Below are 27,852 nucleotides of genomic sequence, written 5' to 3' on the forward strand. Positions count from 1 at the left end.
TAAGTTACCCATGCCTTGTTCACTAATACACCCCCATACCATCACACATGTGTAAGTTAGTCATGTCTTGTTCACTAATACACCCCCATACCATCACACATGTGTAAGTTACCCATGTCTTGTTCACTAATACACCCCCATACCATCACACATGTGTAAGTTACCCATGTCTTGTTCACTAATACACCCCCATACCATCACACATGTGTAAGTTACCCATGTCTTGTTCACTAATACACCCCCATACCATCACACATGTGTAAGTTACCCATGTCTTGTTCACTAATACACCCCCATACCATCACACATGTGTAAGTTACCCATGTCTTGTTCACTCATACACCCCCATACCATCACACATGTGTAAGTTACCCATGTCTTGGGCACTAATACACCCCCATACCATCACACATGTGTAAGTTAGTCATGTCTTGTTCACTAATACACCCCCATACCATCACACATGTGTAAGTTACCCATGTCTTGTTCACTAATACACCCCCATACCATCACACATGTGTAAGTTAGTCATGTCTTGTTCACTAATACACCCCCATACCATCACACATGTGTAAGTTAGTCATGTCTTGTTCACTAATACACCCCCATACCATCACACATGTGTAAGTTACCCATGCCTTGGGCACTAATACACCCCCATACCATCACACATGTGTAAGTTACCCATGTCTTGTTCACTAATACACCCCCATACCATCACACATGTGTAAGTTACCCATGTCTTGTTCACTAATACACCCCCATACCATCACACATGTGTAAGTTAGTCATGCCTTGGGCACTAATGCACCCCCATACCATCACACATGCTGGCTTTTGAACTTTGCGTCGATAACAGTCTGGATGGTTCGCTTCCCCTTTGGTCCAGATGACAAGATGTCAAATATTTCCAAAAACAATTTGAAATGTGGACTCGTCAGACCACAGAACACATTTCCACTTTGCATCAGTCCATCTTAGATGATCTCGGGCCCAGAGAAGCCGGCGGCGTTTCTGGATGTTGTTGATAAATGTCTTTCGCTTTGCATAGTAGAGTTTTAACTTGCACTTACAGATGTAGCGACAAACTGTTTTTAGTGACAGTGGTTTTCTGAAGTGTTCCTGAGCCGTGCCGCCTACGTGGAGTGATTTCTCCAGATTCTCTGAACCTTTTGATAATATTTCGGACCGTAGATCCCTAAATTTCTTGCAATGTCACTTTGAGAAAGGTTGTTCTTAAACTGTTTGACTATTTGCTCACGCAGTTGTGGACAAAGGGGTGTACCTCGCTCCATCCTTTCTTGTGAAGGACTGAGCATTTTTGGGGAAGCTGTTTTTATACCCAATCATGGCACCCACCTGTTCTCAATTAGCCTGCACACCTGCGGGATGTCCCAAATAAGTGTTTGATGAGCATTCCTCAACTTTATCAGTATTTATTGCCACCTTTCCCAACTCCTTTGTCATGTGTTGTTGGCATCAAATTCTAAAGTTAATGATTATTTGCACAAAAAAAAGTGTTTAGCAGTTTGAACATCAAATATGTTGTCTTTGTAGCATATTCAACTGAATATGGCTTGAAAATGATTCGCAAATCCTTGTATTCCGTTTATATTTACATCTAACACAATTTCCCAACTCATATGGAAACGGGGTTTGTAGATGCATGACACAAAACTAGAATCATCTTAAATGGCAACTTTCTGAATTTAAGAAACCATCCATCCATCCAATTTGTACCGCTTGTCCATAAAAAAGGTGGTTTCAAAGAAATTTTAAAGATACCTCATCATTTTTACTGGATTTACTATAACTTTAGAGCAGGGGTGCCCACACTTTTTCTGCAGGCGAGCCACTTTTCAATTGACCAACTCGAGGGGATCTACCTCATTTATATATATCATTTATATTTATTTATTTATGAAAGAGACATTTTTGTAAACAAGTTAAATGTGTTTAATGATAATACAAGCATGTGTAACACATATAGATGTCTTTCTTTCACAAAGACAAGAATATAAGTTGGTGTATTACCTGATTCTGATGACTTGCATTGATTGGAATCAGACAGTAATGATGATAACGCCCACATTTTCAAATGGAGGAGAAAAAAAGTTGTCCTTTCTGTACAATACCACATGAAAGTGGTTGGTTTTTGGCATCTAATTCATCCAGCTTCCATACACTTTACAAGAAAAACATTGGCGGCAAATTCCGTAGCTTGCTTGATTGACATTCACGGCACCCGAGGGTCTTGTGAGATGACGCTGGCTGCTGCCAGTTCATTATTATGAAAAAATGACAGAGAGGAAGGCGAGATACACTTTTTATTTCAACAGACTTTCGCGCCGTCCCTTCCGTCAAAACTCTAAAGGCCGACTGCACATTTCCTATCTTCACAATAAAAGCCCTGCTTCATGCTGCCTGCGCTAACAAAATAAGAGTCTGGGAAAGCTGGCGTGCACAAGTGATGTGCACGCCAGCTTTCTGAGGGATCGCTTGTGCACGCCAGCTTTCCGAGACTCTGTATTTAGTTAGCGCAGGCAGCATGAAGCAGGGCTTTTATTGTGAAGATAGGAAATGTGCAGTCGGCCTTTAGAGTTTTGACAGAAGGTACGGCGCGAGAGTCTGTTGAAATAAAAAGTGTTTCTGGCCTTCCTCTCGGTCATATTTTCATAATAATGATCTTGCAGCAGCCAGCGTCATCTCACAAGACCCTCCGGTACCGTGAATGTCATTTAAGTGACGTCTTGGTGAAGATTGATGATCACTCATTTTTAGGTCTATTTTTTTTAAAAGCCTGGCTGGAGATGGACTGACACACCCCCCGCGGTCGACTGGTAGCTCGCCATCGACGTAATGGGCACCCCTGCTCTAGACTCAGTAAGCAGCAGCAAAGCAAATACAGTCTTACCAGTGAATTATAGAACAGAAATACAATATTCAAAACAATATTTGAATATTCTTTTTCCATCAAAGTCTAATACTTAAAAATTGTGTTTTTTGTTGTTTTCCAACCTAAAAAAATACACAATGAGCTTTATCCGTGTAATTTAATTAGCACGACCCGTCACATTGTAACGTGACTGTTAGCCAACAAAGGGGTTAGTGAAAATGTGGGATATTTTTGACGTAATAATGCTTACTGTATGGATTGAACCACATGCTTTACGTGGGGCTAGAAATGTATATCGTTAGGATTTTATCTATACCGATACCAATATTGATATTCCTTATCGATACCAGTGTATTCATCGGTACTAAATGTAATTTGTGTAAATAAAGATGTGAAAAAATAAAAAAATATAGCATTTTTATTAGCACTAGCAACATTATGATATAACATCTCACAGTAGGAAAGTCTTTTATCAACATTTGCTTTTTAAGTCTCAAACATGTCATCTATGTGTGCGTGTGCAAAGTGCAATGCAGTTAGGTCATCATCTTGTAAAGACCACACACATCCATCACTGTCTTTCTATTCACTACAATTACGCTCAGTATATCCATTCATCCATTCTCTACCGCTTGTCCCTGTAACATTTAAATGTTAGTAATAAAATAATAATTATGTATGACATTTGTGTTAGGGTTAGGGTTAGGGTTATTTCTAGGCGCAGTCAAGGCGTTGAGGGGTTCCGGTTTGGTGACCGCAGGATTAGGTCTCTGCTTTTTGCAGATGATGTGGTCCTGATGGCTTCATCTGGCCAGGATCTTCAGCTCTCACTGGATCGGTTTGCAGCCGAGTGTGAAGCGACCGGAATGAGAATCAACACCTCCAAGTCCGAGTCCATGGTTCTCGCCCGGAAAAGGGTGGAATGCCATCTCCGGGTTGGGGAGGAGACCCTGCCCCAAGTGGAGGAGTTCAAGTACCTAGGAGTCTTGTTCACGAGTGGGGGAAGAGTGGATCGTGAGATCGACAGGCGGATCGGTGCGGCGTTTTCAGTAATGCGGACGTTGTATCGATCCGTTGTGGTGAAGAAGGAGCTGAGCCGGAAGGCAAAGCTCTCAATTTACCGGTCGATCTACGTTCCCATCCTCACCTATGGTCATGAGCTTTGGGTCATGACCGAAAGGATAAGATCACGGGTACAAGCAGCCGAAATGGGTTTCCTCCGCCGGGTGGCGGGGCTCTCCCTTAGAGATAGGGTGAGAAGCTCTGCCATCCGGGAGGAACTCAACGTAAAGCCGCTGCTCCTCCACATCGAGAGGAGCCAGATGAAGTGGTTCGGGCATCTGGTCAGGATGCCACCCGAACGCCTCCCTAGGGAGGTGTTTAGGGCACGTCCAACCGGTAGGAGGCCACGGGGAAGACCCAGGACACGTTGGGAAGACTATGTCTCCCGGCTGGCCTGGGAACGCCTCGGGATCCCCCGGGAAGAGCTAGACGAAGTGGCTGGGGAGAGGGAAGTCTGGGCTTCCCTGCTTAGGCTGCTGCCCCCGCGACCCGACCTCGGATAAGCGGAAGATGATGGATGGATGGATGGACATTTGTGTTAATTCAACAGACCTTTCCTATGATATCTCATATCAAATATATGCTATAAATCCATACAATCAATCATCAGGCTGAAAAGATAGGAATTTTCATTAGTGTTTATGTTGCAAAAGGACCTATTTTAATGACAGGTTGTCAGCTACCGATGTATATGTGTCTGTGTCATGTGTGTATTATATAAAGACCCACTGATTATTTTGAATGTCTATTTTTTTTAAAAGCCTGGCTGGAGATGGACTGACACACCCCCCGCGGTCGACTGGTAGCTCGCCATCGACGTAATGGGCACCCCTGGTTTAGTTGATTGAAATGTTATGAAATTTACTTAAGTGAAACTAGACAAACTAAATCAATTTAGAAGACTAAAGTATGACTAAAACAAAAACAAATTCAGTCAAAAGACTAGGACTAAAAATTAAATTTCGTCAATAGGAACACAGGAAGAATAACGGTAGTTGCGGTTTGAACAGAGGGCCGTAGGATTTGAACAATGCATGGACTCCCAACCGCCTAACTTAGATCAGGTGTGCAGAAGCATATACAATAGAGGGGAAATAATATTAAGACATTCAATACTTATTTATCTAAACAAGAAACAACAATCACATGGAGTAACTGAGGTCAAACCAGCATCCTCCCTCGTCTTTGATTGATTGGCCAGGTCTGTGAGGAGGAGCGAGAGCGGAACCAGATGGCGGACTGACCTCTATTATTCTGCTGTCCTGTCCTTCAGAACCATGCTTATTTTGGCTCATCTTTATCTAATGTGTAAAACACAATTCCTGCTGTTTTAATTCAGATCTCTTTTTTTTTTTTTGACTGAGAATTGGGATGAATGGCACATTGAGGTTTAGGCAACCATTAGCGGCTGAATGTCACGGTTAAGTGGATGCTTCAAGGGCGCTTGTGTTCGGAAGAGACACGATCGTTATGACTGGCCCTCTTTCTAAGTCAAACCATCCAAAAACTTGCCACAACCAAGCACACGCATGGAGAAAACAGACAACCTAAGTTTCAAAAGCAGTGTTTGGTATGGTTTATGGCAGGGGTGCCCACACTTTTTCTGCAGGCGAGCTACTTTTCAATTGACCAACTCGAGGGGATCTACCTCATTTATATATATCATTTATATTTATTCATTTATGAAAGAGACATTTTTGTAAACAAGTTAAATGTGTTTAATGATAATACAAGCATGTGTAACACATATAGATGTCTTTCTTTCACAAAGACAAGAATATAAGTTGGTGTATTACCTGATTCTGATGACTTGCATTGATTGGAATCAGACAGTAATGATGATAACGCCCACATTTTCAAATGGAGGAGAAAAAAAGTTGTCCTTTCTGTACAATACCACATGAAAGTGGTTGCTTTTTGGCATCTCATTCATCCAGCTTCCATACACTTTACAAGAAAAACATTGGCGGCAAATTCCGTAGCTTGCTTGATTGACATTCACGGCACCCGAGGGTCTTGTGAGATGACGCTGGCTGCTGCCAGTTCATTATTATGAAAAAATGACAGAGAGGAAGGCGAGAAACACTTTTTATTTCAACAGACTTTCGTCAAAACTCTAAAGGCCGACTGCACATTTCCTATCTTCACAATAAAAGCCCTGCTTCATGCTGCCTGCGCTAACAAAATAAGAGTCTGGGAAAGCTGGCGTGCACAAGTGATGTGCACGCCAGCTTTCTGAGGGATCGCTTGTGCACGCCAGTTTTCCGAGACTCTGTATTTAGTTAGCGCAGGCAGCATGAAGCAGGGCTTTTATTGTGAAGATAGGAAATGTGCAGTCGGCCTTTAGAGTTTTGACGGAAGGTACGGCGCGAGAGTCTGTTGAAATAAAAAGTGTTTCTCGCCTTCCTCTCGGTCATATTTTCATAATAATGATCTTGCAGCAGCCAGCGTCATCTCACAAGACCCTCCGGTACCGTGAATGTCATTTAAGTGACGTCTTGGTGAAGATTGATGATCACTCATTTTTAGGTCTATTTTTTTTTAAAAGCCTGGCTGGAGATCGACTGACACACCCCCCGCGGTCGACTGGTAGCTCGCGATCGACGTAATGGGCACCCCTGGTTTATGGTCTCGCTTTACTGTTTAACGCCAGCACGGTGGCCTTTGCATCCGTTTTTTAATCCTTTCATTTTGCGGAAATCTTCCTTTTAGATCAGGGGTAGGGAAGCTATGGCTCTAGAGCCAGATGTGGCTCTTTTGATGACCGCATCTGGCTCTCAGATAAATCTTAGCTGACATTGCTTAACGCGATAATTATGAATAATTTCGCTGGTAATCACAGTGCTAAAAATAACGTGCAAAACATGAAACATTCTCATGCATTTATATCCATCCATCCGTTTTCTACCGCACCTGTTCAAGAAGTCGCATTAATGGTAAGAAGTATTTTATGTCACTATTAGGGGGGGTTGCAGCTTACTGCGGGGTCGTTCTCCCAGGAAGGCAGACGGACTACTCGGGACATGGCATTTAGGTAAAAACATGATTTCATTTTAACTAAAAAAATCTACAAACAAAAATCGCTCACAGCGGAGGCACAACTTGGGCTAAAGAACAAAGCTAACGCATAAACAGACTAAGAACGTCAATCAAACAAAACTTACTTGGCATGGCATGAAGCACGAAACTATGGCAAGGCATGAAACAAGTCAGCACGGGGAGACTGACTGGCAAAGACGTGCTTAAATACTGCCTCTGATTAGTGCTCGGGATGCAGGTGGGCGGGCGTATTGTCCACCAGAGACAGGTGGACAAAATGAGTAACCAAGGAAACCAGACAAGGGAGTGGAAAAAAACAGGAACTTAAAGAGTCCAAAGGACAAACAGCACATGGCCAAACAAAAACATGATCAACAGACATGACATTTTATTTATAATTGGTTAGCTTCAGAATAACAATGTTATTAAAAAGAATAAGAGACTTATTATAGTCTAAAAATGTTGGTCTTACTTAAAAATGCACGCATTTAGTTGTATCCATCCATCCATCCATCCATCCATCATCTTCCGCTTATCCGAGGTCGGGTCGCGGGGGCAACAGCCTAAGCAGGGAAACCCAGACTTCCCTCTCCCCAGCCACTTCGTCTAGCTCTTCCCGGGGGATCCCGAGGCGTTCCCAGGCCAGCCGGGAGACATAGTCTTCCCAACGTGTCCTGGGTCTTCCCCGTGGCCTCCTACCGGTTGGACGTGCCCTAAACACCTCCCTAGGGAGGCGTTCGGGTGGCATCCTGACCAGATGCCCGAACCACCTCATCTGGCTCCTCTCCATGTGGAGGAGCAGCGGCTTTACTTTGAGTTCCTCCCGGATGGCAGAGCTTCTCACCCTATCTCTAAGGGAGAGACCTGCCACACGGCGGAGGAAACTCATTTGGGCCGCTTGTACCCGTGATCTTATCCTTTCGGTCATGACCCAAAGCTCATGACCATAGGTGAGGATGGGAACGTAGATCGACCGGTAAATTGAGAGCTTTGCCTTCCGGCTCAGCTCCTTCTTCACCACAACGGATCGGTACAACGTCCGCATTACTGAAGACGCCGCACCGATCCGCCTGTTGATCTCACGATCCACTCTTCCCTCACTCGTGAACAAGACTCCTAGGTACTTGAACTCCTCCACTTGGGGCAGGGTCTCCTCCCCAACCCGGAGATGGCACTCCACCCTTTTCCGGGCGAGAACCATGGACTCGGACTTGGAGGTGCTGATTCTCATTCCGGTCGCTTCACACTCGGCTGCAAACTGATCCAGTGAGAGCTGAAGAATCCCGGTCAGATGAAGCCATCAGGACCACATCATCTGCAAAAAGCAGAGACCTAATCCTGCGGTTACCAAACCGGAACCCCTCAACGCCTTGACTGCGCCTAGAAATTCTGTCCATAAAAGTTATGAACAGAATGGGTGACAAAGGACAGCCTTGGCGGAGTCCAACCCTCACTGGAAATGTGTTCGACTTACTGCCGGCAATGCGGACCAAGCTCTGGCACTGATCGTACAGGGAACGGACCGCCACAATAAGACAGTCCGATACTCCATACTCTCTGAGCACTCCCCACAGGACTTCCCGAGGGACACGGTCCAATGCCTTCTCCAAGTCCACAAAGCACATATAGACTGGTTGGGCAAACTCCCATGCACCCTCAAGAACCCTGCCGAGAGTATAGAGCTGGTCCACAGTTCCACGACCAGGACGAAAACCACACTGTTCCTCCTGAATCCGAGGTTCGACTATCCGACGTAGCCTCCTCTCCAGTACACCTGAATAAACCTTACCGGGAAGGCTGAGGAGTGTGATCCCACGATAGTTGGAACACACCCTCCGGTCCCCCTTTTTGAAGAGAGGAACCACCACCCCGGTCTGCCAATCCAGAGGTACCGCCCCCGATGTCCACGCGATGCTGCAAAGTCTTGTCAACCAAGACAGCCCCACAGCATCCAGAGCCTTAAGGAACTCCGGGCGGATCTCGTCCACCCCTGGGGCCTTGCCACCGAGGAGCTTTTTAACTACCTCAGCGACCTCAGCCCCAGAAATAGGAGAGTCCACCACAGATTCCCCAGGCACTGCTTCCTCATAGGAAGACGTGTTGGTGGGATTGAGGAGGTCTTCGAAGTATTCCTTCCACCTGTCCACAACATCCGCAGTCGAGGTCAGCAGAACACCATCCGCACCATACACGGTGTTGATAGTGCACTGCTTCCCCTTCCTGAGGCGGCGGACGGTGGTCCAGAATCGCTTCGAAGCCGTCCGGAAGTCGTTTTCCATGGCTTCCCCGAACTCCTCCCATGTCCGAGTTTTTGCCTCCGCGACCGCTGAAGCTGCACACCGCTTGGCCTGTCGGTACCTGTCCACTGCCTCCGGAGTCCTATGAGTCAAAAGGACCCGATAGGACTCCTTCTTCAGCTTGACGGCATCCCTCACCGCTGGTGTCCACCAGGGGGTTTTAGGATTGCCGCCCCGACAGGCACCAACTACCTTGCGGCCACAGCTCCAATCAGCCGCCTCGACAATAGAGGTGCGGAACATGGTCCACTCGGACTCAATGTCCAGCACCTCCCTCGTGACATGTTCAAAGTTCTTCCGGAGGTGGGAATTGAAACTTTGTCTGACAGGAGACTCTGCCAGACGTTCCCAGCAGACCCTCACAATGCGTTTGGGCCTCCCAGGTCTGTGCGGCATCCTCCCCCACCATCGCAGCCAACTCACCACCAGGTGGTGATCGGTAGAAAGCTCCGCCCCTCTCTTCACCCGAGTGTCCATAACATGAGGCCGCAAATCCGATGACACAACTACAAAGTCGATCATGGAACTGCGGCCTAGGGTGTCCTGGTGCCAAGTGCACATATGGACACCCTTATGTTTGAACATGGTGTTCGTTATGGACAAACTGTGATGAGCACAAAAGTCCAATAACAAAACACCACTCGGGTTCAGATCCGGGCGGCCATTCTTCCCAATCACGCCTCTCCAGGTTTCACTGTCGTTGCCAACGTGAGCGTTGAAGTCTCCCAGTAGGACAAGGGAATCACCCGGGGGAGCACTTTCCAGTACTCCCTCGAGCGTTCCCAAAAAGGGTGGGTACTCTGAACTGCTGTTTGGTGCGTAAGCACAAACAACAGTCAGGACCCGTCCCCCCACCCGAAGGCGGAGGGAGGCTACCCTTTCGTCCACCGGGTTAAACTCCAACGTACAGGCTTTGAGTCGGGGGGAAACAAGAATTGCCACCCCAGCCCGTCGCCTCTCACTGCCGGCAACGCCAGAGTGGAAGAGGGTCCAGTCCCTCTCGAGAGAAGTGGTTCCAGAGCCCTTGCTGTGCGTCGAAGTGAGTCCGACTATATCCAGCCGGAATTTCTCGACTTCGCGCACTAACTCAGGCTCTTTCCCCCCCAGTGACGTGACGTTCCACGTCCCAAGAGCTAGCTTCTGTAGCCAAGGATCGGACCGCCAAGTGCCCTGCCTTCGGCTGTCGCCCAGCTCACAATGCACCCGACCTCTATGGCCCCTGCTATGGGTGGTGAGCCCATTGGAGGGGTGACCCACGTTGCCTCTTCGGGCTGTGCCCGGCCGGGCCCCATGGGAACAGGCCCGGCAACCAGGCGCTCGCCATCGTGCCCCACCTCCTGGCCTGGCTCCAGAGGGGGGCCCCGGTGACCCGCGTCCGGGCGAGGGAAATCTGGGTCCATGATGTTTCTTCTTCATATAGGTCTTCGAGCTGCTCTTTGTCTGATCCCTCACCTAGAACCTGTTTGCTTTGGGAGACCCTACCAGGGGGCTTTATGCCCCCGGACAACATAGCTCCTAGGATCATTGGGACACGCAAACTCCTCTACCACGATAAGGTTGCAGCTCAGAGAGGAGTAGTATGGCTCTCACGGAAATACATTTTGAAATATTTGTCTTTCGTGGCTCTCTCAGCCAAAAAGGTTCCCGACCCCTGGTCTAGATGGACAAATACCATGGGCATGACAGTGAAAGCCGATCAAATCCATTTCAGTTCAGTTCATCTTATTTTATTTCGGACATGCAAACCAAATTACATTAGCGGACAAACTAAGATTAACAGTTTTCATTTCAACATGTCCAAAAAGGAGTAGGAAGAAGCAGGGCTTATGAAATACCACTCCTTCTCCTCACCACAATAATCCCTCAGAACAATATATTTTTGCACAAAAATGTTCTTCACTTCTTGTGTTCCGTATACACCCCTTAAAGTTTTACATATTGGGTGCCAAGGCAAACCCCTCGCCACAGTACACGAACGCACTGCAGCCTCCACCGATGAACCCAGCCCCACTTCCCCAAAAAACCTTGGCCGCATACGCCCAAAAGTCCCAAAAGTCCCAAAAGTCCACTTCCAATACCTTTTTCGGATAAAAAGATTGGCCTTAATGTCTATTATTATGGATACCATGAATTGATTAACGTGGACCCCGACTTAAACAAGTTGAAAAACTTATTGGGGTGTTACCATTTAGTGGTCAATTGTAGGGAATATGTACTGTACTGTGCAATCTACTAATAAAAGTTTCAATCAATCAATCAATCAATCATTCAATCAAAGTGCTGCACAAACTCACACACCCATTGCATGTTCTCACCCACAGGAAAGATCTTCGCAAACGAAATATTTTCAAAACGAATACCATGAACCGGCGAGCTAGACCATACAGCTCTCCAAACACTTCCCTTGCATGGTTAATCTAAAAGAGGGAGAATGATCTTAACTTGTTCAAACGCACCTATCAACTGCCAACTTTTCTGGAGTAACACAAAATGCCACGTTAAGGTAACATGTGGAGTTCCCCAGGGTTCGGTCCTTGGCCCTGCACTCCTCAGCATCTACATGCTGCCGCTAGGTGACATCATACGCAAATACGGTGCTAGCTTTCACTGTTATGCTGATGACACCCAACTCTACATGCCCCTAAAGCTGACCAACACGCCGGATTGTAGTCAGCTGGAGGCGTGTCTTAATGAAATTAAACAATGGATGTCCGCTAACTTTTTGCAACTCAACGCCAAAAAAACGGAAATGCTGATCATCGGTCCTGCTAGACACCGACCTCTATTTAATAATACAACTCTAACATTTCAATCAATCAATCAATGTTTATTTATATAGCCCTAAATCACAAATGTCTCAAAGGACTGCACAAATCATTACGACTACAACATCCTCGGAAGAACCCACAAAAGGGCAAGGAAAACTCACACCCAGTGGGCAGGGAGAATTCACATCCAGTGGGACGCCAGTGACAATGCTGACTATGAGAAACCTTGGAGAGGAGCTCAGAATTGGGCAACCTCCCCCCCTCTAGGGGACCGAAAGCAATGGATGTCGAGCGGGTCTAACATGATACTGTGAAAGTTCAATCCATAGTGGCTCCAACACAGCCGCGAGAGTTCAGTTCAAAGCGGATCCAAGACAGCAGCGAGAGTCCCATCCACAGGAGACCATCTCAAGCGGAGGCGGATCAGCAGCGTAGAGATGTCCCCAACCGATACAGGCGAGCGGTCCATCCTGGGTCCCGACGAGCGGTCCATCCTGGGTCTCGACTCTGGACAGCCAGAACTTCATCCATGGTCATCGGACCGGACCCCCTCCACAAGGGAGGGGGGGACATAGGAGAAAGAAAAGAAGCGGCAGATCAACTAGTCTAAAAAGGAGGTCTATTTAAAGGCTAGAGTATACAGATGAGTTTTAAGGTGATACTTAAATGCTTCTACTGAGGTAGCATCTCGAACTGTTACCGGGAGGGCATTCCAGAGTACTGGAGCCCGAACGGAAAACGCTCTATAGCCCGCAGACTTTTTTTGGGCTCTAGGAATCACTAATATTTGACAACTAAACAATTAAACAAGGCGACTCGATAAAAAATCTGGGTATTATCTTTGACCCAACTCTCTCCTTTGAGTCACACATTAAAAGCGTTACTAAAACGGCCTTCTTTCATCTCCGTAATATCGCTAAAATTCGCTCCATTCTGTCCACTAAAGACGCTGAGATCATTATCCATGCGTTTGTAACGTCTCGTCTCGATTACTGTAACGTATTATTTTCGGGTCTCCCCATGTCTAGCATTAAAAGATTACAGTTGGTACAAAATGCGGCTGCTAGACTTTTGACAAGAACAAGAAAGTTCGATCACATTACGCCAGTACTGTATATACCTTTATATACATATATACATACATATATACCTATACTGTATATACCTTTATATACATATATACATACATATATACCTATACTGTGTATACCTTTATATACATATATACATACATATATACCTGTACTGTATATACTGGCTCACCTGCACTGGCTTCCTGTGCACTTAAGATGTGACTTTAAGGTTTTACTACTTAGGTATAAAATACTACACGGTCTAGCTCCATCCTATCTTGCCGATTGTATTGTACCATATGTCCCGGCAAGAAATCTGCGTTCAAAAGACTCCGGCTTATTAGTGATTCCCAAAGCCCAGAAAAAGTCTGCGGGCTATAGAGCGTTTTCCGTTCAGGCTCCAGTACTCTGGAATGCCCTCCCGGTAAAAGTTCGAGATGCTACCTCAGTAGAAGCATTTAAGTCTCACCTTAAAACTCATTTGTATACGCTAGCCTTTAAATAGACTCCCTTTTTAGACCAGTTGATCTGCCGTTTCTTTTCTTTTTCTCCTATGTCCCACTCTCCCTTGTGGAGGGGGTCCGATCCGATCCGGCGGCCATCTACTGCTCGGAGACATCTCTGCGCTGCTGATCCGCCTCCGCTTGGGATGGTTTCCTGCTGGCTCCGCTGTGAACGGGACTCTCGCTGCTGTGTTGGATCCGCTTTGGACTGGACTCTCGCGACTGTGTTGGATCCATTATGGATTGAACTTTCACAGTATCATGTTAGACCCGCTCGACATCCATTGCTTTCCTCCTCTCCAAGGTTCTCATAGTCATCATTGTCACCGACGTCCCACTGGGTGTGAGTTTTCCTTGCCCTTATGTGGGCCTACCGAGGATGTCGTAGTGGTTTGTGCAGCCCTTTGAGACACTAGTGATTTAGGGCTATATAAGTAAACATTGATTGATGATTGATTAATTCACTTGTCTTTAGGATTGGAGTTTTTTCGTTGTTGTTTTTGTCAATCAAGCTATTGTTGGAACCTAATTCCCCATGATCCTCCACTGCACTAAAAAGGATAGTTGTAAACCTGCAAGGTAATTTAAATGAGAGACACTAGCCAATTAGTTTGGTTGTCTAATTTTGTCTATCGTTGACTCAGTGGCTTTAACGATGTATGTAAGTTCCTCCAACATATTCAACACAGCAAGTCTTTACCACTATTTCAGCGGCTCATATCTTTCAAACATGTCTAGATTAGTGTGTTTGTGATGAATGTGTGCAGAGTGGATTTTATCAGGTCTCGCTCGTTGTACCGGTCTGTCCCTTCCTCCCTAACACATTTACAGGCATGTTTGCATGAGAAAGTCTCTGGGTTTGGAGCTGTGTTTAGCCCAGCTGTCATCCCCTTGTCTGCATGTAAACAAAGCCTGGAGACCGGCTGGTGCAGACAGGCTGACCCACACCCAGACCCAGGGTGACTGCAAAGTCAAAGTGTTGGAAACACTTATATAATAAAGTAGTACTTAAGTACTGTATGAAAGGAGTTTAAAAAAATCGTAATGTGTCAGGGGCTTGACAGCAGTGGTCTTGTTCCCAGGCTCATCTGAACTTTGCCAATGAATACTGAAATGATTCAGCCAGGGCTTGGGAGAATGTCGTGTGGTCAAAATGGGACCAAAATTGAGCTCTTTGGCTTCAAATCCACTCAACTCTGTGTTTGCAGACAGATAAATGCTTAACATGACCCTAAAAACACAATCCTTAATGTCAAATAAAAAGGTGGATAATTCATGTTTTGAGGCTGTTTCTACCACCAAAATCCCTTTTGGGAAGTTTGCAACCTTAGCGACCAACTATGTCCTTGGGCTTGCCAACAAACGTTTCACCACCAATTACTGAGTCATGTTTTGCATTGCAGTCTGTTTTTTTCATTTTGTGTCTCTCAGTTACCATAACCCTGGTATAAAAGTAACAAAATCACTTACAATTTACATTTACAAAATCAGCAGTGGATCGAAATCTATTTTGCTCTCTGTATTATGTCTCTAGAAATGTTTTGTACCATAGGATGTCTGCAACAAGTGGGATGAAAGACTAACTCTCATGTATAAACCAGGGTTGGGAGGTTTTTGTGTTTTGTAAAACAGAACATTATACTTTGCAAATATATAACACATCAAAAATCTATTCTGAAGCAAGTATTAAAGATGAATCATACAGCAGTGGGAGAGTGGCCGTGCGCAACCCGAGGGTTCCTGGTTCAATCCCCACTTAGTACCAACCTAGTCACATCCGTTGTGTCCTTGAGCAAGACACTTCACCCTTGCTCCTGATTGGTGCTGGTTAGCGCCTTGCATGGCAGCTCCCTCCATCAGTGTGTGAATAGGTAAATGTGGAAGTAGTGTCAAAGCGCTTTGCGTACCATCCACCCATCCATCCATCTTCTTCCGCTTATCCGAGGTCGGGTCGCGGGCGCAACAACCTAAGCAGGGAAACCCAGACTTCCCTCTCCCCAGCCACTTCGTCTAGCTCTTCCCGGGGGATCCCGAGGCGTTCCCAGGCCAGCCGGGAGACATAGTCTTCCCAACGTGTCCTGGGTCTTCCCCGTGGCCTCCTACCGGTTGGACGTGCCCTAAACACCTCCCTAGGGAGGCGTTCGGGTGGCATCCTGACCAGATGCCCGAACCACCTCATCTGGCTCCTCTCCATGTGGAGGAGCAGCGGCTTTACTTTGAGTTCCTCCCGGATGGCAGAGCTTCTCACCCTATCTCTAAGGGAGAGACCTGGAAACTCATTTGGGCCGCTTGTACCCGTGATCTTATCCTTTCGGTCATGACCCAAAGCTCATGACCATAGGTGAGGATGGGAACGTAGATCGACCGGTAAATTGAGAGCTTTGCCTTCCGGCTCAGCTCCTTCTTCACCACAACGGATCGGTACAACGTCCGCATTACTGAAGACGCCGCACCGATCCGCCTGTCGATCTCACGATCCACTCTTCCCCCACTCGTGAACAAGACTCCTAGGTACTTGAACTCCTCCACTTGGGGCAGGGTCTCCTCCCCAACCCGGAGATGGTACTCCACCCTTTTCCGGGCGAGAACCATGGACTCGGACTTGGAGGTGCTGATTCTCATTCCGGTCGCTTCACACTCGGCTGCGAACCGATCCAGTGAGAGCTGAAGATCCTGGTCAGATGAAGCCATCAGGACCACATCATCTGCAAAAAGCAGAGACCTAATCCTGCGGTCACCAAACCGGAACCCCTCAACGCCTTGACTGCGCCTAGAAATTCCGTCCATAAAAGTTATGAACAGAATCGGTGACAAAGGACAACCTTGGCGGAGTCCAACTCTCCAACTTGCGTACCTTGAAGGTAAAAAAGCGCTATACAAGTACAATTATTTTATCATTTATCTATTATGTATATTCACTAATGTGATATACGCTACTGCAACATTCTAAATAGATATGTACACTAGGGCAGTGAATCTTTTGGTGTCCCACGATTCGATTCAATATCGATTCTTGGGGTCACGATTCGATAATATATAGATTTTTTCGATTCGATTCAATTCTCGATTCAAAAGCGTTATTTTCCGATTCAAAAAGATTCTGTATTCATTCAATACATTTCAGCAGGATCTACCCCAGTCTGCTGACATGCTAGCAGAGTAGTAGATTTAAAAAAAAAAAAAAAGCTTTTATAATATAAGGGACGGTGTGGCGCAGGGGGAGAGTGGCCCTGCGCAACCCGAGGGGCCCTGGTTCAAATCCCACCTAGTACCAACCTCGTCACGTCCGTTGTGTCCTGAGCAAGACACTTCACCCTTGCTCCTGATGGGTGCTGGTTGGCGCCTTGCATGGCAGCTCCCTCCATCAGTGTGTGAATGTGTGTGTGAATGTGGAAGTAGTGTCAAAGCGCTTTGAGTACCTTGAAGGTAGAAAAGCGCTATACAAGTACAACCCATTTATAATTGTAAAGGACAATGTTTTATCAACTGTACGCAATGATGTAAATTTGTTTTAACTCTTAAACGAACCAAAAATATGACTAATTTTATCTTTGTGAAAATATTAGACACAGTGTGTTGTCCAGCTTATGAGATGCCATGCAAGTGTAAGCCACTGTGACACTATTGTTCTTTTTTTTTAATTTTTATAAATGTCTAATGATAATGTCAGTGAGGGATTTTTAATCACTGCTATGCTGAAATTATAACTAATATTGATACTGTTGTTGATAATATTCATTTTTGTTTCACTACTTTTGATTTAATTCTGTGTCGTGTTTGTGTCTTCTCAATTGCTCTGTTTATTGCAGTTCTGAGTGTTGCTGGGTCAGGTTTGGTTTTGGAATTGGATTGCATTGTTATGGTATTGCTGTGTAGTGGTTTGTTGGATTGATTAAAAAATATAAATTAATTAATTAAAAATAAAAAAATAAAGAAATCGATTTTTTAAAAATGAGAATCGATTCTGAATCGCACAACGTAAACGATTCGATTCGTATTCGAATCGATTTTTTCCCACACCCCTAATGTATATATATATATATATATATATATATATATATATTGAGGGATTTATTGGTCCATTGTGAGGGCATAACTTATGAACAGTGTCCATCCATCCATCCATTTTCTACCGCTTATTCCCTTTTGGGGTCGCGGGGAGCGCTGGCGCCTATCTCAGCTACAATCGGGCGGAAGGCGGGGTACACCCTGGACAAGTCGCCACCTCATCGCAGGGCCAACACAGATAGACAGATAACATTCACACACTAGGGCCCATTTAGTGTTGCCAATCAACCTATTATGAACAGTGTGTAGGCATTAAAAACATGAACCTATTGGATAGACAGAGTTAAAGTACCAATGATTGTTATACACACACTAGGTGCGGCGAAATTATTTATTTGCATTTGACCCATTACCTTTGATCATCCGCTAGGAGGTGAGGGGAGCAGTGGGCAGCAGCGGAGGTGATTTAACCCCCAATTCCAAGCCTTGATGCTGAGTGCCAAACAGGGAGGTAATGGGACCCATTTTTATAGTCTTTGGTGGAACTCAGCCGGGGTTTGAACTCACAACCTACCAATCTCAGGGCGGACACTCTAACCCCTAGGCCAGGGGTCGGGAACCTTTTTGGCTGAGGGAGCCATTTAAGCCAAATATTTTAAAATGTATTTCCGTGAAAGCCATATAATTTAACACTGAATACAACTAAATGTCTGCATTTTTAAGTAAGACCAACATTTATAGAGTATAATATGTCACAAACTGGCATGGCAGCAGTAGTAGCGATCCCTAGATGCAGGAACCAGGAGAGCGAGGCGCAGGTAAGATGCTTTTAATATCACCAACAGAGGAGAATGAAGCATTTTTGCATGTACAGTTCTTAACAATAGTCAATCTTTGAGCCCTGAGGAACGCGCAAGATAAGCATAAATAGAAACATGCTGATTGGCAGCAGGTTGGGGAGGAGACCCTGCCCCAAGTGGAGGAGTTCAAGTACCTAGGAGTCTTGTTCACGAGTGAGGGAAGAGTGGATCGTGAGATCGACAGGCGGATCGGTGCGGCGTCTTCAATAATGCGGACGTTGTACCGATCCGTTGTGGTGAAGAAGGAGCTGAGCTTTGGGTCATGACCGAAAGGATAAGATCACGGGTACAAGCGGCCCAAATGAGTTTCCAGGTCTCTCCCTTAGAGATAGGGTGAGAAGCTCTGCCATCCGGGAGGAACTCAAAGTAAAGCCGCTGCTCCTCCACATGGAGAGGAGCCAGATGAGGTGGTTCGGGCATCTGGTCAGGATGCCACCTGAACGCCTCCCTAGGGAGGTGTTTAGGGCACGTCCAACCGGTAGGAGGCCACGGGGAAGACCCAGGACACGTTGGGAAGACTATGTCTCCCGGCTGGCCTGGGAACGCCTCGGGAAAGGGTAGTCTGGGTTTCCCTGCTTAGGCTGTTGCCCCCGCGACCCGACCTCGGATAAGCGGAAGAAGATGGATGGATGATTGGCAGCAGTTGAGGGGAAAAAAACACAGCGCTCAGCGGGACAAACAGGAAATGGAAACAAAATAAAAGCACTGATGGGAAGTAAATACGAGACAAAGACGCAAAAACAGAAATGAAGTGACAGATCTTCACATAATAAGCATCTTATTCTTTTTCATAACATTTTTATTCGGAAGCTCACCGATGATAAATAAAATCCTTCTTACCATTAATGCGACTTCTTGAACAGGTGCGGTAGAAAACAGATGGATGGATTAAAATGTATGAGAATGTTTTATATTTTGTATTAATATTTATATTACAGCGATTACCAGCGGAATTATTCATTACTTATCGTGTTAAGCAATGTCAGCTAAGATTTATCTGAGAGCCAGATGCAGTCATCAAAAGAGCCACATCTGGCTCTAGAGCCATAGGTTCCCTACCCCTGTTCTAGGCCATTGAGTAAGTAGATGACTTATCCACACTCCTCCCATGCATATCCAAGTATTGGATGCAATCTACCAGTTAATTAAGTATTGAATAAAACAACTTTTAGAGCCCCTCGAGCCTTTTTCCTCACTGTAATGCCATAAATAATCCACAATTAAAATGATTTACTTAAGACTTTAGCAGCTTTACCTGGTACAGCTCGATGCGTTGCTCGGGTACTCTGGCACTAGGGTTTTGAAGGCGAAAGATCCTTAACTCAGCTTTCACCAAGTTGGAAGCATTCTTCTCCATGGAGGACACATCAAACATTAGGCGTCTGAAGTAAGGGTTGAAGAGAGTGGGGGAGATAACATCTGAAACACAGAGGACAGGCAGGTTAAATCTGGGATTTGGACAGAAATGTAGAGCACAGCACCAAGATGCGAGGGAATACACTTTATTGCCAAATAAACCTAACCTGTGTTGATGATATCATATTTTAACATTATACAGGATAATAGCAACATGCACTAAAATGTGCAACTGAACTTGTAATGTAATGTGACTTTCCAACTGGAAAATTCAAACAGATTCACTTTCTTATACTTTCATACTTTTGTCACTTTTAACAATTGGTGTAAAAAAAAAAAATCCCTGAGTTTAGCAATAAAAATGTTGCATGACACATTATGGTAAATAAATAAATAAATGATAAATGGGTTGTACTTGTATAGCGCTTTTCTACCTTCAAGGTACTCAAAGCGCTTTGACACTACTTCCACATTCACACACTGATGGAGGGAGCTGCCATGCAAGGCGCTAACCAGCACCCATCAGGAGCAAGGGTGAAGTGTCTTGCTCAGGACACAACGGACGTGACGAGGTTGGTTCTAGGTGGGGATTGAACCAGGGACCCTCGGGTTGCGCACGGCTACTTTCCCACTGCATGGTCAAATGCAGGATCTTCTGTTACGGTTGTGGTGTGGCAATTATTAGGACTACAAAAATGGCTGAGGTCACCATGTTTCTGCTTGACCAATGAGCAATCAGCCCAAATTTGGAATCACATTGGCATACTTGAAACCTCAGGTGCAAAGGTGTCGCAATATTGTAGTGGAAAGGTGTCAATAGGATGGAGATTTATGTCAACTGAAATACATTGCAGTTGTCTCATTTATTGCCAAGACAGCAAATTGCCCATGAACACAAAAGTGTGGTGGTTTGTCGATCTGTTCACCATGGCCGGCTCTACGCAGGGGCAAGAGGGGGGCAGAGCCCCCTTAAATAAATGTCTTGCCCCCTCAAATCAAAATTTGAGAAAGCAAATTTTAATAAACTCACCAAATTACTACATTACAAGTTGACAAAATTATCTACACTAGCGGAAAAATCCACCGAAAAAGGGACACACACGATATAGTAGTGTCGGCTTCCCTCTCATCCCTCCCTCCGCTGTGCGTGTATTCAACATTCCACAGGCTGCGCAGCAGACACACACCTGCACACACCCCTCAGCCCTCAGGAAACATCCAATCACTGTTGCAGTATGAAAGTAAAAGAAAAGGAAAAGTTGTCTACATTTATCATATACTTGTTAGGATGGGGGTATTTGTGTCGTCTTATCTGTCATAAACACGTTTATCGTCGCGGACTTTCGGTGCTACGGAGTTCCTTTTTTTTTTTTTTTTTTTACAACTTGACGAGAGCAGTGACAGCGGAGGCTCTGAGCAGACGTGGTTTGGAAGGCAGAGAGCCTCCACTGTCCCTGTAACAAGCTACAAGTCATTTATGATGCTGTTAATGAGGGTAAAAATGAAACATAAGGTATATATCCTGCTTAGCAGTCCTCCTCTGCTGTCCTCCGTTCAGAGCAGAGTCCCTAGCAACGGCCCGTTTTACTTAGCAACGGTCTGGCAATCGACTGCTGGAATTCTTTTTCTGTGGTTTTTCTTGTAATTCTACATAGTCAATCTTTAATGTTTCAATCTACATTTTGCAATAAACAAATTATAAGTTCCATTTGATATGACCAAGACACCTAAAAACAAAAACACTGCCGTTTTCATCAATTTACAAGCAAGTGGGCAACACACATACATTGGAGTGAATGAATTTTGTGCCCACGTTCTGTTTTATAAATTAGTTTGAGATTCTTTTTTATCATTATTCATCAGACTACCTTTCAGTTTTGTAAATATTGACTGTGGTGTGTGAAGTCCTACTTTGGGTCAAAATGTATTTGAGAGTTAGGCCATCCAGTTAGGATAAATGTTATGTTGTTGGTTGGTAAAATCTGGATGAAGGATGTTTTATTTTATTTTATTCATTTATTTTTATTTTTCAGTTCCCCCCCCCCCCCTGAGGGATTGCCACCTTATTGTGGTCAGGGGGTTTGCATGCCTCAGTGACAGTAAGAGCTATACCAGCAGGAGCTTAGTTTTCAGGTGGGACACCCAAGTTGGACAGGTGTGAAGGTAGAGGCCTGACAAAGTGCAATCCACTACTCCAGGTTGGGGTTGGACACATAGCTAAAGACCCATTTTAATGAAGAAAGCATCGTTACTATAAGCACAGAAAAAAAAGTGCTGGAGCCTGTTGTGTACACATGATGCCCCCTTCACATTTCTGACTGCCCCCTCATAAAAGCATGCCTAGAACCGCCCCTGCTGTTCACTATGATTGACTGGCAATTATAGACCAGAATGTACCTCATTTCTCACCCAATGTCAGCTGGGTTATGCTACAGATTACCCATGACCTAGAGAAGGCTGAATAAAATATTCCCAAAGCCCAAAAAAAGTCTGCGGGCTATAGAGCGTTTTCCGTTCAGGCTCCAGTACTCTGGAATGCCCTCCCGGTAACAGTTCCAGATGCCACCTCAGTAGAAGCATTTAAGTCTCACCTTAAAACTCATTTGTATACTCTAGCCTTTAAATAGACTCCCTTTTTAGACCAGTTGATCTGCCGTTTCTTTTCTTTTTCTCCTATGTCCCACTCTCCCTTGATCCGGTGGCCATGTACTGCTCGCCTGTGTATCGGCTGGGGACATCTCTGCGCTGTTGATCCGCCTCCGCTTGGGATGGTTTCCTGCTGGCTCCGCTGTGAACGGGACTCTCGCTGCTGTGTTGGATCCTCTTTGGACTGGACTCTGGCGACTGTGTTGGATCCATTATGGATTGAACGTTCACAGTATCATGTTAGACCCGCTCGACATCCATTGCTTTCCTCCTCTCCAAGGTTCTCATAGTCATCATTGTCACCGACGTCCCACTGGGTGTGAGTTTTCCTTGCCCTTATGTGGGCCTACCGAGGATGTGGTAGTGGTTTGTGCAGCCCTTTGAGACACTAGTGATTTAGGGCTATATAAGTAAACGTTGATTGATTGATTGATTGATTAATAATTCAAAGACAAATGTATGAATAGTAAGTCACCATTTTTTCATTTGCCACATGTTACCAAGATGAGCATAATAAAATGTCAGTTTGAGTTTACGTTTAATGTGCCAACATCACTTTAAAGAAGCGTAACAGAACCCCAGCGCACTCACAAAGGACAGCAGCTATGCACAGTAGCAACCTTACAAACACTACTTAGAAACATGTGCGTGCAAGGCTTTGACAGATGCTTCCTCATGAACACGGTGACACGTGCAGCACTGACAGACACACAATATTTGTTGCCATGTCTGACAGATGCGGCAGAACACACACAATTCGTCATTAAGTACGCACCATAGTACTGGAAAGCATGTGTGAGTTGGAGAAGTGCTTGACAGCAGCCCACAACCCCAGTGAAATGGAAGCCTATGAGGTCTTGAATAGATGCCTGCAACATGAGGCGCGGGCCTGGATTAGTAAAACACAGTGGTTTGCTTTGAGAGAGGAGACAATCTCAGTCAGCAAAAAGACAGACCGACTAGAACTGGCCAAAAGAAAAATGAAAGATTATTTATGTGAGTGACCGAGTTATAGTCAGGGTTGAAACTCTTTATTTGCAGTGGACTGTATGGGTTATGCACCCAAAAGGACTTAAAGGTTGAGTTAGAACATGGGTGTCAAACTCTGGCCCGCCGTGTAATGTAATTTGGTCCTTGAGGCAATATCAATTTTAGACCAGTTGATCTGCCGTTTCTTTTCCTTTTCTTCTATGTCCCACTCTCCCTTGTGGAGGGGGTCCGGTCCGATCCGGTGGCCATGTACTGCTTGCCTGTGTATCGGCTGGGGACATCTCTGCGCTGCTGATCCGCCTCCGCTTGGGATGGTTTCCTGCTGGCTCCGCTGTGAACGGGACTCTCGCTGCTGTGTTGGATCCGCTTTGGACTGGACTCTCGCGACTGTGTTGGATCCATTATGGATTGAACTTTCACAGTATCATGTTAGACCCGCTCGACATCCATTGCTTTCCTCCTCTCCAAGGTTCTCATAGTCATCATTGTCACCGACGTCCCACTGGGTGTGAGTTTTCCTTGCCCTTATGTGGGCCTACCGAGGATGTCGTAGTGGTTTGTGTAGTGGTTTGTGCAGCCCTTTGAGACACTAGTGATTTAGGGCTATATAAGTAAACATTGATTGATTGATTGATTGATTGATTGAGCATTAGAGCTGGCCCGCCGGTGTTATACAGCGTCGGTGCCGCTGTAACACCGCTAATACTCATACTTGCCAACCCTCCGAATTTTCCCGGTAGACTCCCGTAGTTCAGTGCCCCTCCCGAAATCTCCCGGGGCAAACATTCTCCCGAATTTCTACCGATTTCCACCTGGACAACTATATTGGGGGCGTGCCTTTAAGGCACTGTCTTTAGCGTTCTCTACAACCTGTCGTCACGTCCACTTTTCCTCCATACTAACAGCGTGTCACATAATATTTGTGGCTTTTACACACACACACACACACACACACAGACGCACAAGTGAATGCAAGGCATACTTGGTCAACAGCCATACAGGTCACACTGAGGGTGGCCGTATAAACAACTTTAGCACTGTTACAAATACGCGCCACAGTGTGAACCCACACCAAACAAGAATTACAAACACATTTCGGGTGAACATCCGCACCGTAACACAACAGAACAAATACCCAGAACCCCTTGTAGCACTAACTCTTCCGGGAAACTTCCAGCAAACTGAGCAATAATTAACGTTTTATTCATGCATTTTCTCTTGCTACTTCAAGGCTTGAATGTTTGGTTCATTCATTATTGTTATTTTATTTTCAAATGTATTATTAGCCTGTGGAAACAATTTGATATTTACCTCAGAAGATTACAAATAGAAAAAAAGGCATAACATTTTTATTTAAATTTTATTTGACATGCCATTGATATTTTTTCAATTATTATTATTATTATTTGAAACTGGATTTTGCATGTCACTATAAAGTTATATAAGCCTTGCTTGTTCAATATTCAATGCAAAACTTCTTTGGGTCCCTATTAAAAGGTTCATTTGTTCAACTTTGGCCCGCGGCTTTGTTCTGTATAAAATGTTGGCCCACCCTGTATTTGAGTTTGACACCCCTGAGTTAGAACATTCTTGCCCCGAAAGAATGAATTTCCCAAATGTTTGAAAAAGTCTCAAGATTCTCAAGACATGAACATTTGATATTAAAGACAGCAAATATTTAAGTTTCTTCATCTGCATGAGTAAATATTTTTTCTATCATAGACCAGGTTTACACCTACTAAATTACCGTATTTTTCGGACTATAAGTTGCACTTTCTTTCATAGTTTGACCGGGTGTGCGACAAATAATAATAATAATAATAATAATAATAATACATTGTATTTATAAGGCGCCTTATACTCCGGAGCGACTTATGTGTGAAATTATTAACACATTACCGTAAAATATCAAATAATATAATTTATGTCATTCGCGGAAGAGACGAAGAAAATGTCAGCAATCGTCACACACACGTCAACCAATAAGAATTCGGCGGGGGAGGGTCATGGCAGAAGTGCATTGTGGGTCATGGAATGCTAACTGCTATATGCTACCGCCTTAGCTATTAAATTGGATCATTTCATCGTTGGCTGTAACTTATAAAAACCAAGAAGGGCTGAACAAAAATTGGACTAAAAAGGAAATCATGTAGTGCAGATTACAAGCTGGACGTAGTGAAATATGCAGCAGAAAACGACAAGAGGAAGCGGCGCATACCTTTGGAGTTGGCAGAGTTGTTCAGAAGCCACATCCAGGAAAGAAGATTTCATCAGATTTATCGAGTAGGAGTGACGGATTGTTTGGTAAATGTGTAGCATGTTCTATATGTTATAGTTATTTGAATGACTCTTATAATAATAATAACAATAATGGATTAGATTTATATTGCGCTTTTCTATTGGGAGATACTCAAAGCGCTCACAGAGAAGTGGGAAGCCATCATTCATTCACACGATGGGGGTGGTAAGCTACATCTGTAGCCACAGCTGCCCTGGGGTAGACTGACAGAAGCGTGGCTGCCAGTTTGCACCTACGGCCCCTCCGACCACCACCAATCATTCATTCATCATTCATTCACCAGTGTGAGCGGCACCGGGGGCAAAAGTGAAGTATCCTGCCCAAGGACAATACGGCAGCGATTTGCATGTCAATAGGTTGGAAGCGAACCTGCAACCCTCAGGTTTCTGGCACAGCCGCTCTACCCACTACGCCATGCTGCCCCATAATATGTTACGTTAACATACCAGACAAGTTCTCAGTTGGTTATTTATGCGTCATATAATACAGTGGGGCTTCACGGTGGCAGAGGGGTTAGTGCGTCTGCCTCACAATACGAAGGTCCTGCAGTCCTGGGTTCAAATCCAGGCTCGGGATCTTTCTGTGTGGAGTTTGCATGTTCTCCCCGTGAATGCGTGGGTTCCCTCCGGGTACTCCGGCTTCCTCCCACTTCCAAAGACATGCACCTGGGGATAGGTTGATTGGCAACACTAAATTGGCCCTAGTGTGTGAATGTTGTCTGTCTATCTGTGTTGGCCCTGCGATGAGGTGGCGACTTGTCCAGGGTGTACCCCGCCTTCCGCCCGATTGTAGCTGAGATAGGTGCCAGCGCCCCCCGTGACCCCGAAAGGGAATAAGCGGTAGAAAATGGATGGATGGATAATACAGTGGTCCCAAACCACCGGGCCGCAGCCCGATTGGTACCGGGCCGCAGAATAATTTTTTTAGTAATTTTTATTTAAAGAAAATATATATATATATATATCCATCCATTTACTACCGCTTATTCCCTATATATATATATGTTTTGTTTTTTTTAGTAAATCAACATAAAAAACACAATATACACTTACAATTAGGGCACCAACCACAAAAACGTCCCTTTTTCATGACAAAAACGTCCCTTTTTCATGACAAAGAAAAAAAAAAAAAGGACGGTAGAAAATGGATGGATGGATATAAATAGTACGTCTGTAATGGCTATGCTGATGTTAATTAGCAGACAGTATCCAAAAAATGATCTTAGATTGCGCTACGAACATGATGCCGGTACGAAGACAGACCGGCGAAAGGGTTTTTTTCGGAGGAATTTACAGACAAAGAATCACTTTTGAATATCTCGACTAATTTCATGTGATAAAGCACTGTTGATATATACTGGGAGTTTTGAACCTGAAGGAAAAGACTGTTCATGCCACGGTTGATACTGTTCCAGATGAAGTTTGCAATGCTCTGGACTATCTTGCCAGTTGTGCAGAATACAGTTTTTTCTAATCCGTTTGGAGTGCACAAATGAAGCGTGAGGGGGTTTGTGTACGCTTTATTATTCACCTTTAATGTACCTGCTTCATTATCTTCTGTCTCATTTGTATTTTATTCGGGGGTCTGAATTAAACCAACATTTTACATTTCCTTAGCTATTTTCTACCATCAATGCACTTCAAAATGTTCTGTTTTTTTTATTGGTAAAGCAAACAAACTGTATCCTCTTCACGACAATGGTTGCTATGTTTTTATTGAATGGTATCTGCTTCCGGTTTATTTCCCGCGCGTTGACACTGGTGCATCCGCAATACGAAGGGTCCTATCCCGCTAGAGAAATCTTGTTTCCAATCGCACAATCCAGGTGTGTTAGTCCGATTTTTCAATAACCGAACACAATCGGATAAAGGTGTTTCTATGAGCTGTAGGAGGCTTATTTAGAGCCGAACTATTTCAATCAATCAATCAATCAATGTTTACTTATATAGCCCTAAATCACTAGTGTCTCAAAGGGCTGCACAAACCACTACGACATCCTCGGTAGGCCCACATAAGGGCAAGGAAAACTCACACCCAGTGGGACGTCGGTGACAA

General features: G+C 44.9%; 1 protein-coding gene across 1 annotated transcript in view; it reads right to left on the minus strand.

Moving 5' to 3' along the window:
* The window catches only part of tgfb2 (transforming growth factor, beta 2), a 142,189-nt gene that overhangs the window by 16,629 nt on the left and 97,708 nt on the right, over positions 1-27,852 (minus strand). The window contains exon 2 of the mRNA XM_061916561.1: positions 19,762-19,925. Coding sequence (XP_061772545.1) covers positions 19,762-19,925 — 164 coding nt within the window. The remainder of the gene's footprint in view (positions 1-19,761; positions 19,926-27,852) is intronic.

Source organism: Nerophis ophidion, linkage group LG11 (assembly GCF_033978795.1).
Source record: "Nerophis ophidion isolate RoL-2023_Sa linkage group LG11, RoL_Noph_v1.0, whole genome shotgun sequence".
NCBI classification, from domain to species: domain Eukaryota; kingdom Metazoa; phylum Chordata; class Actinopteri; order Syngnathiformes; family Syngnathidae; genus Nerophis; species Nerophis ophidion.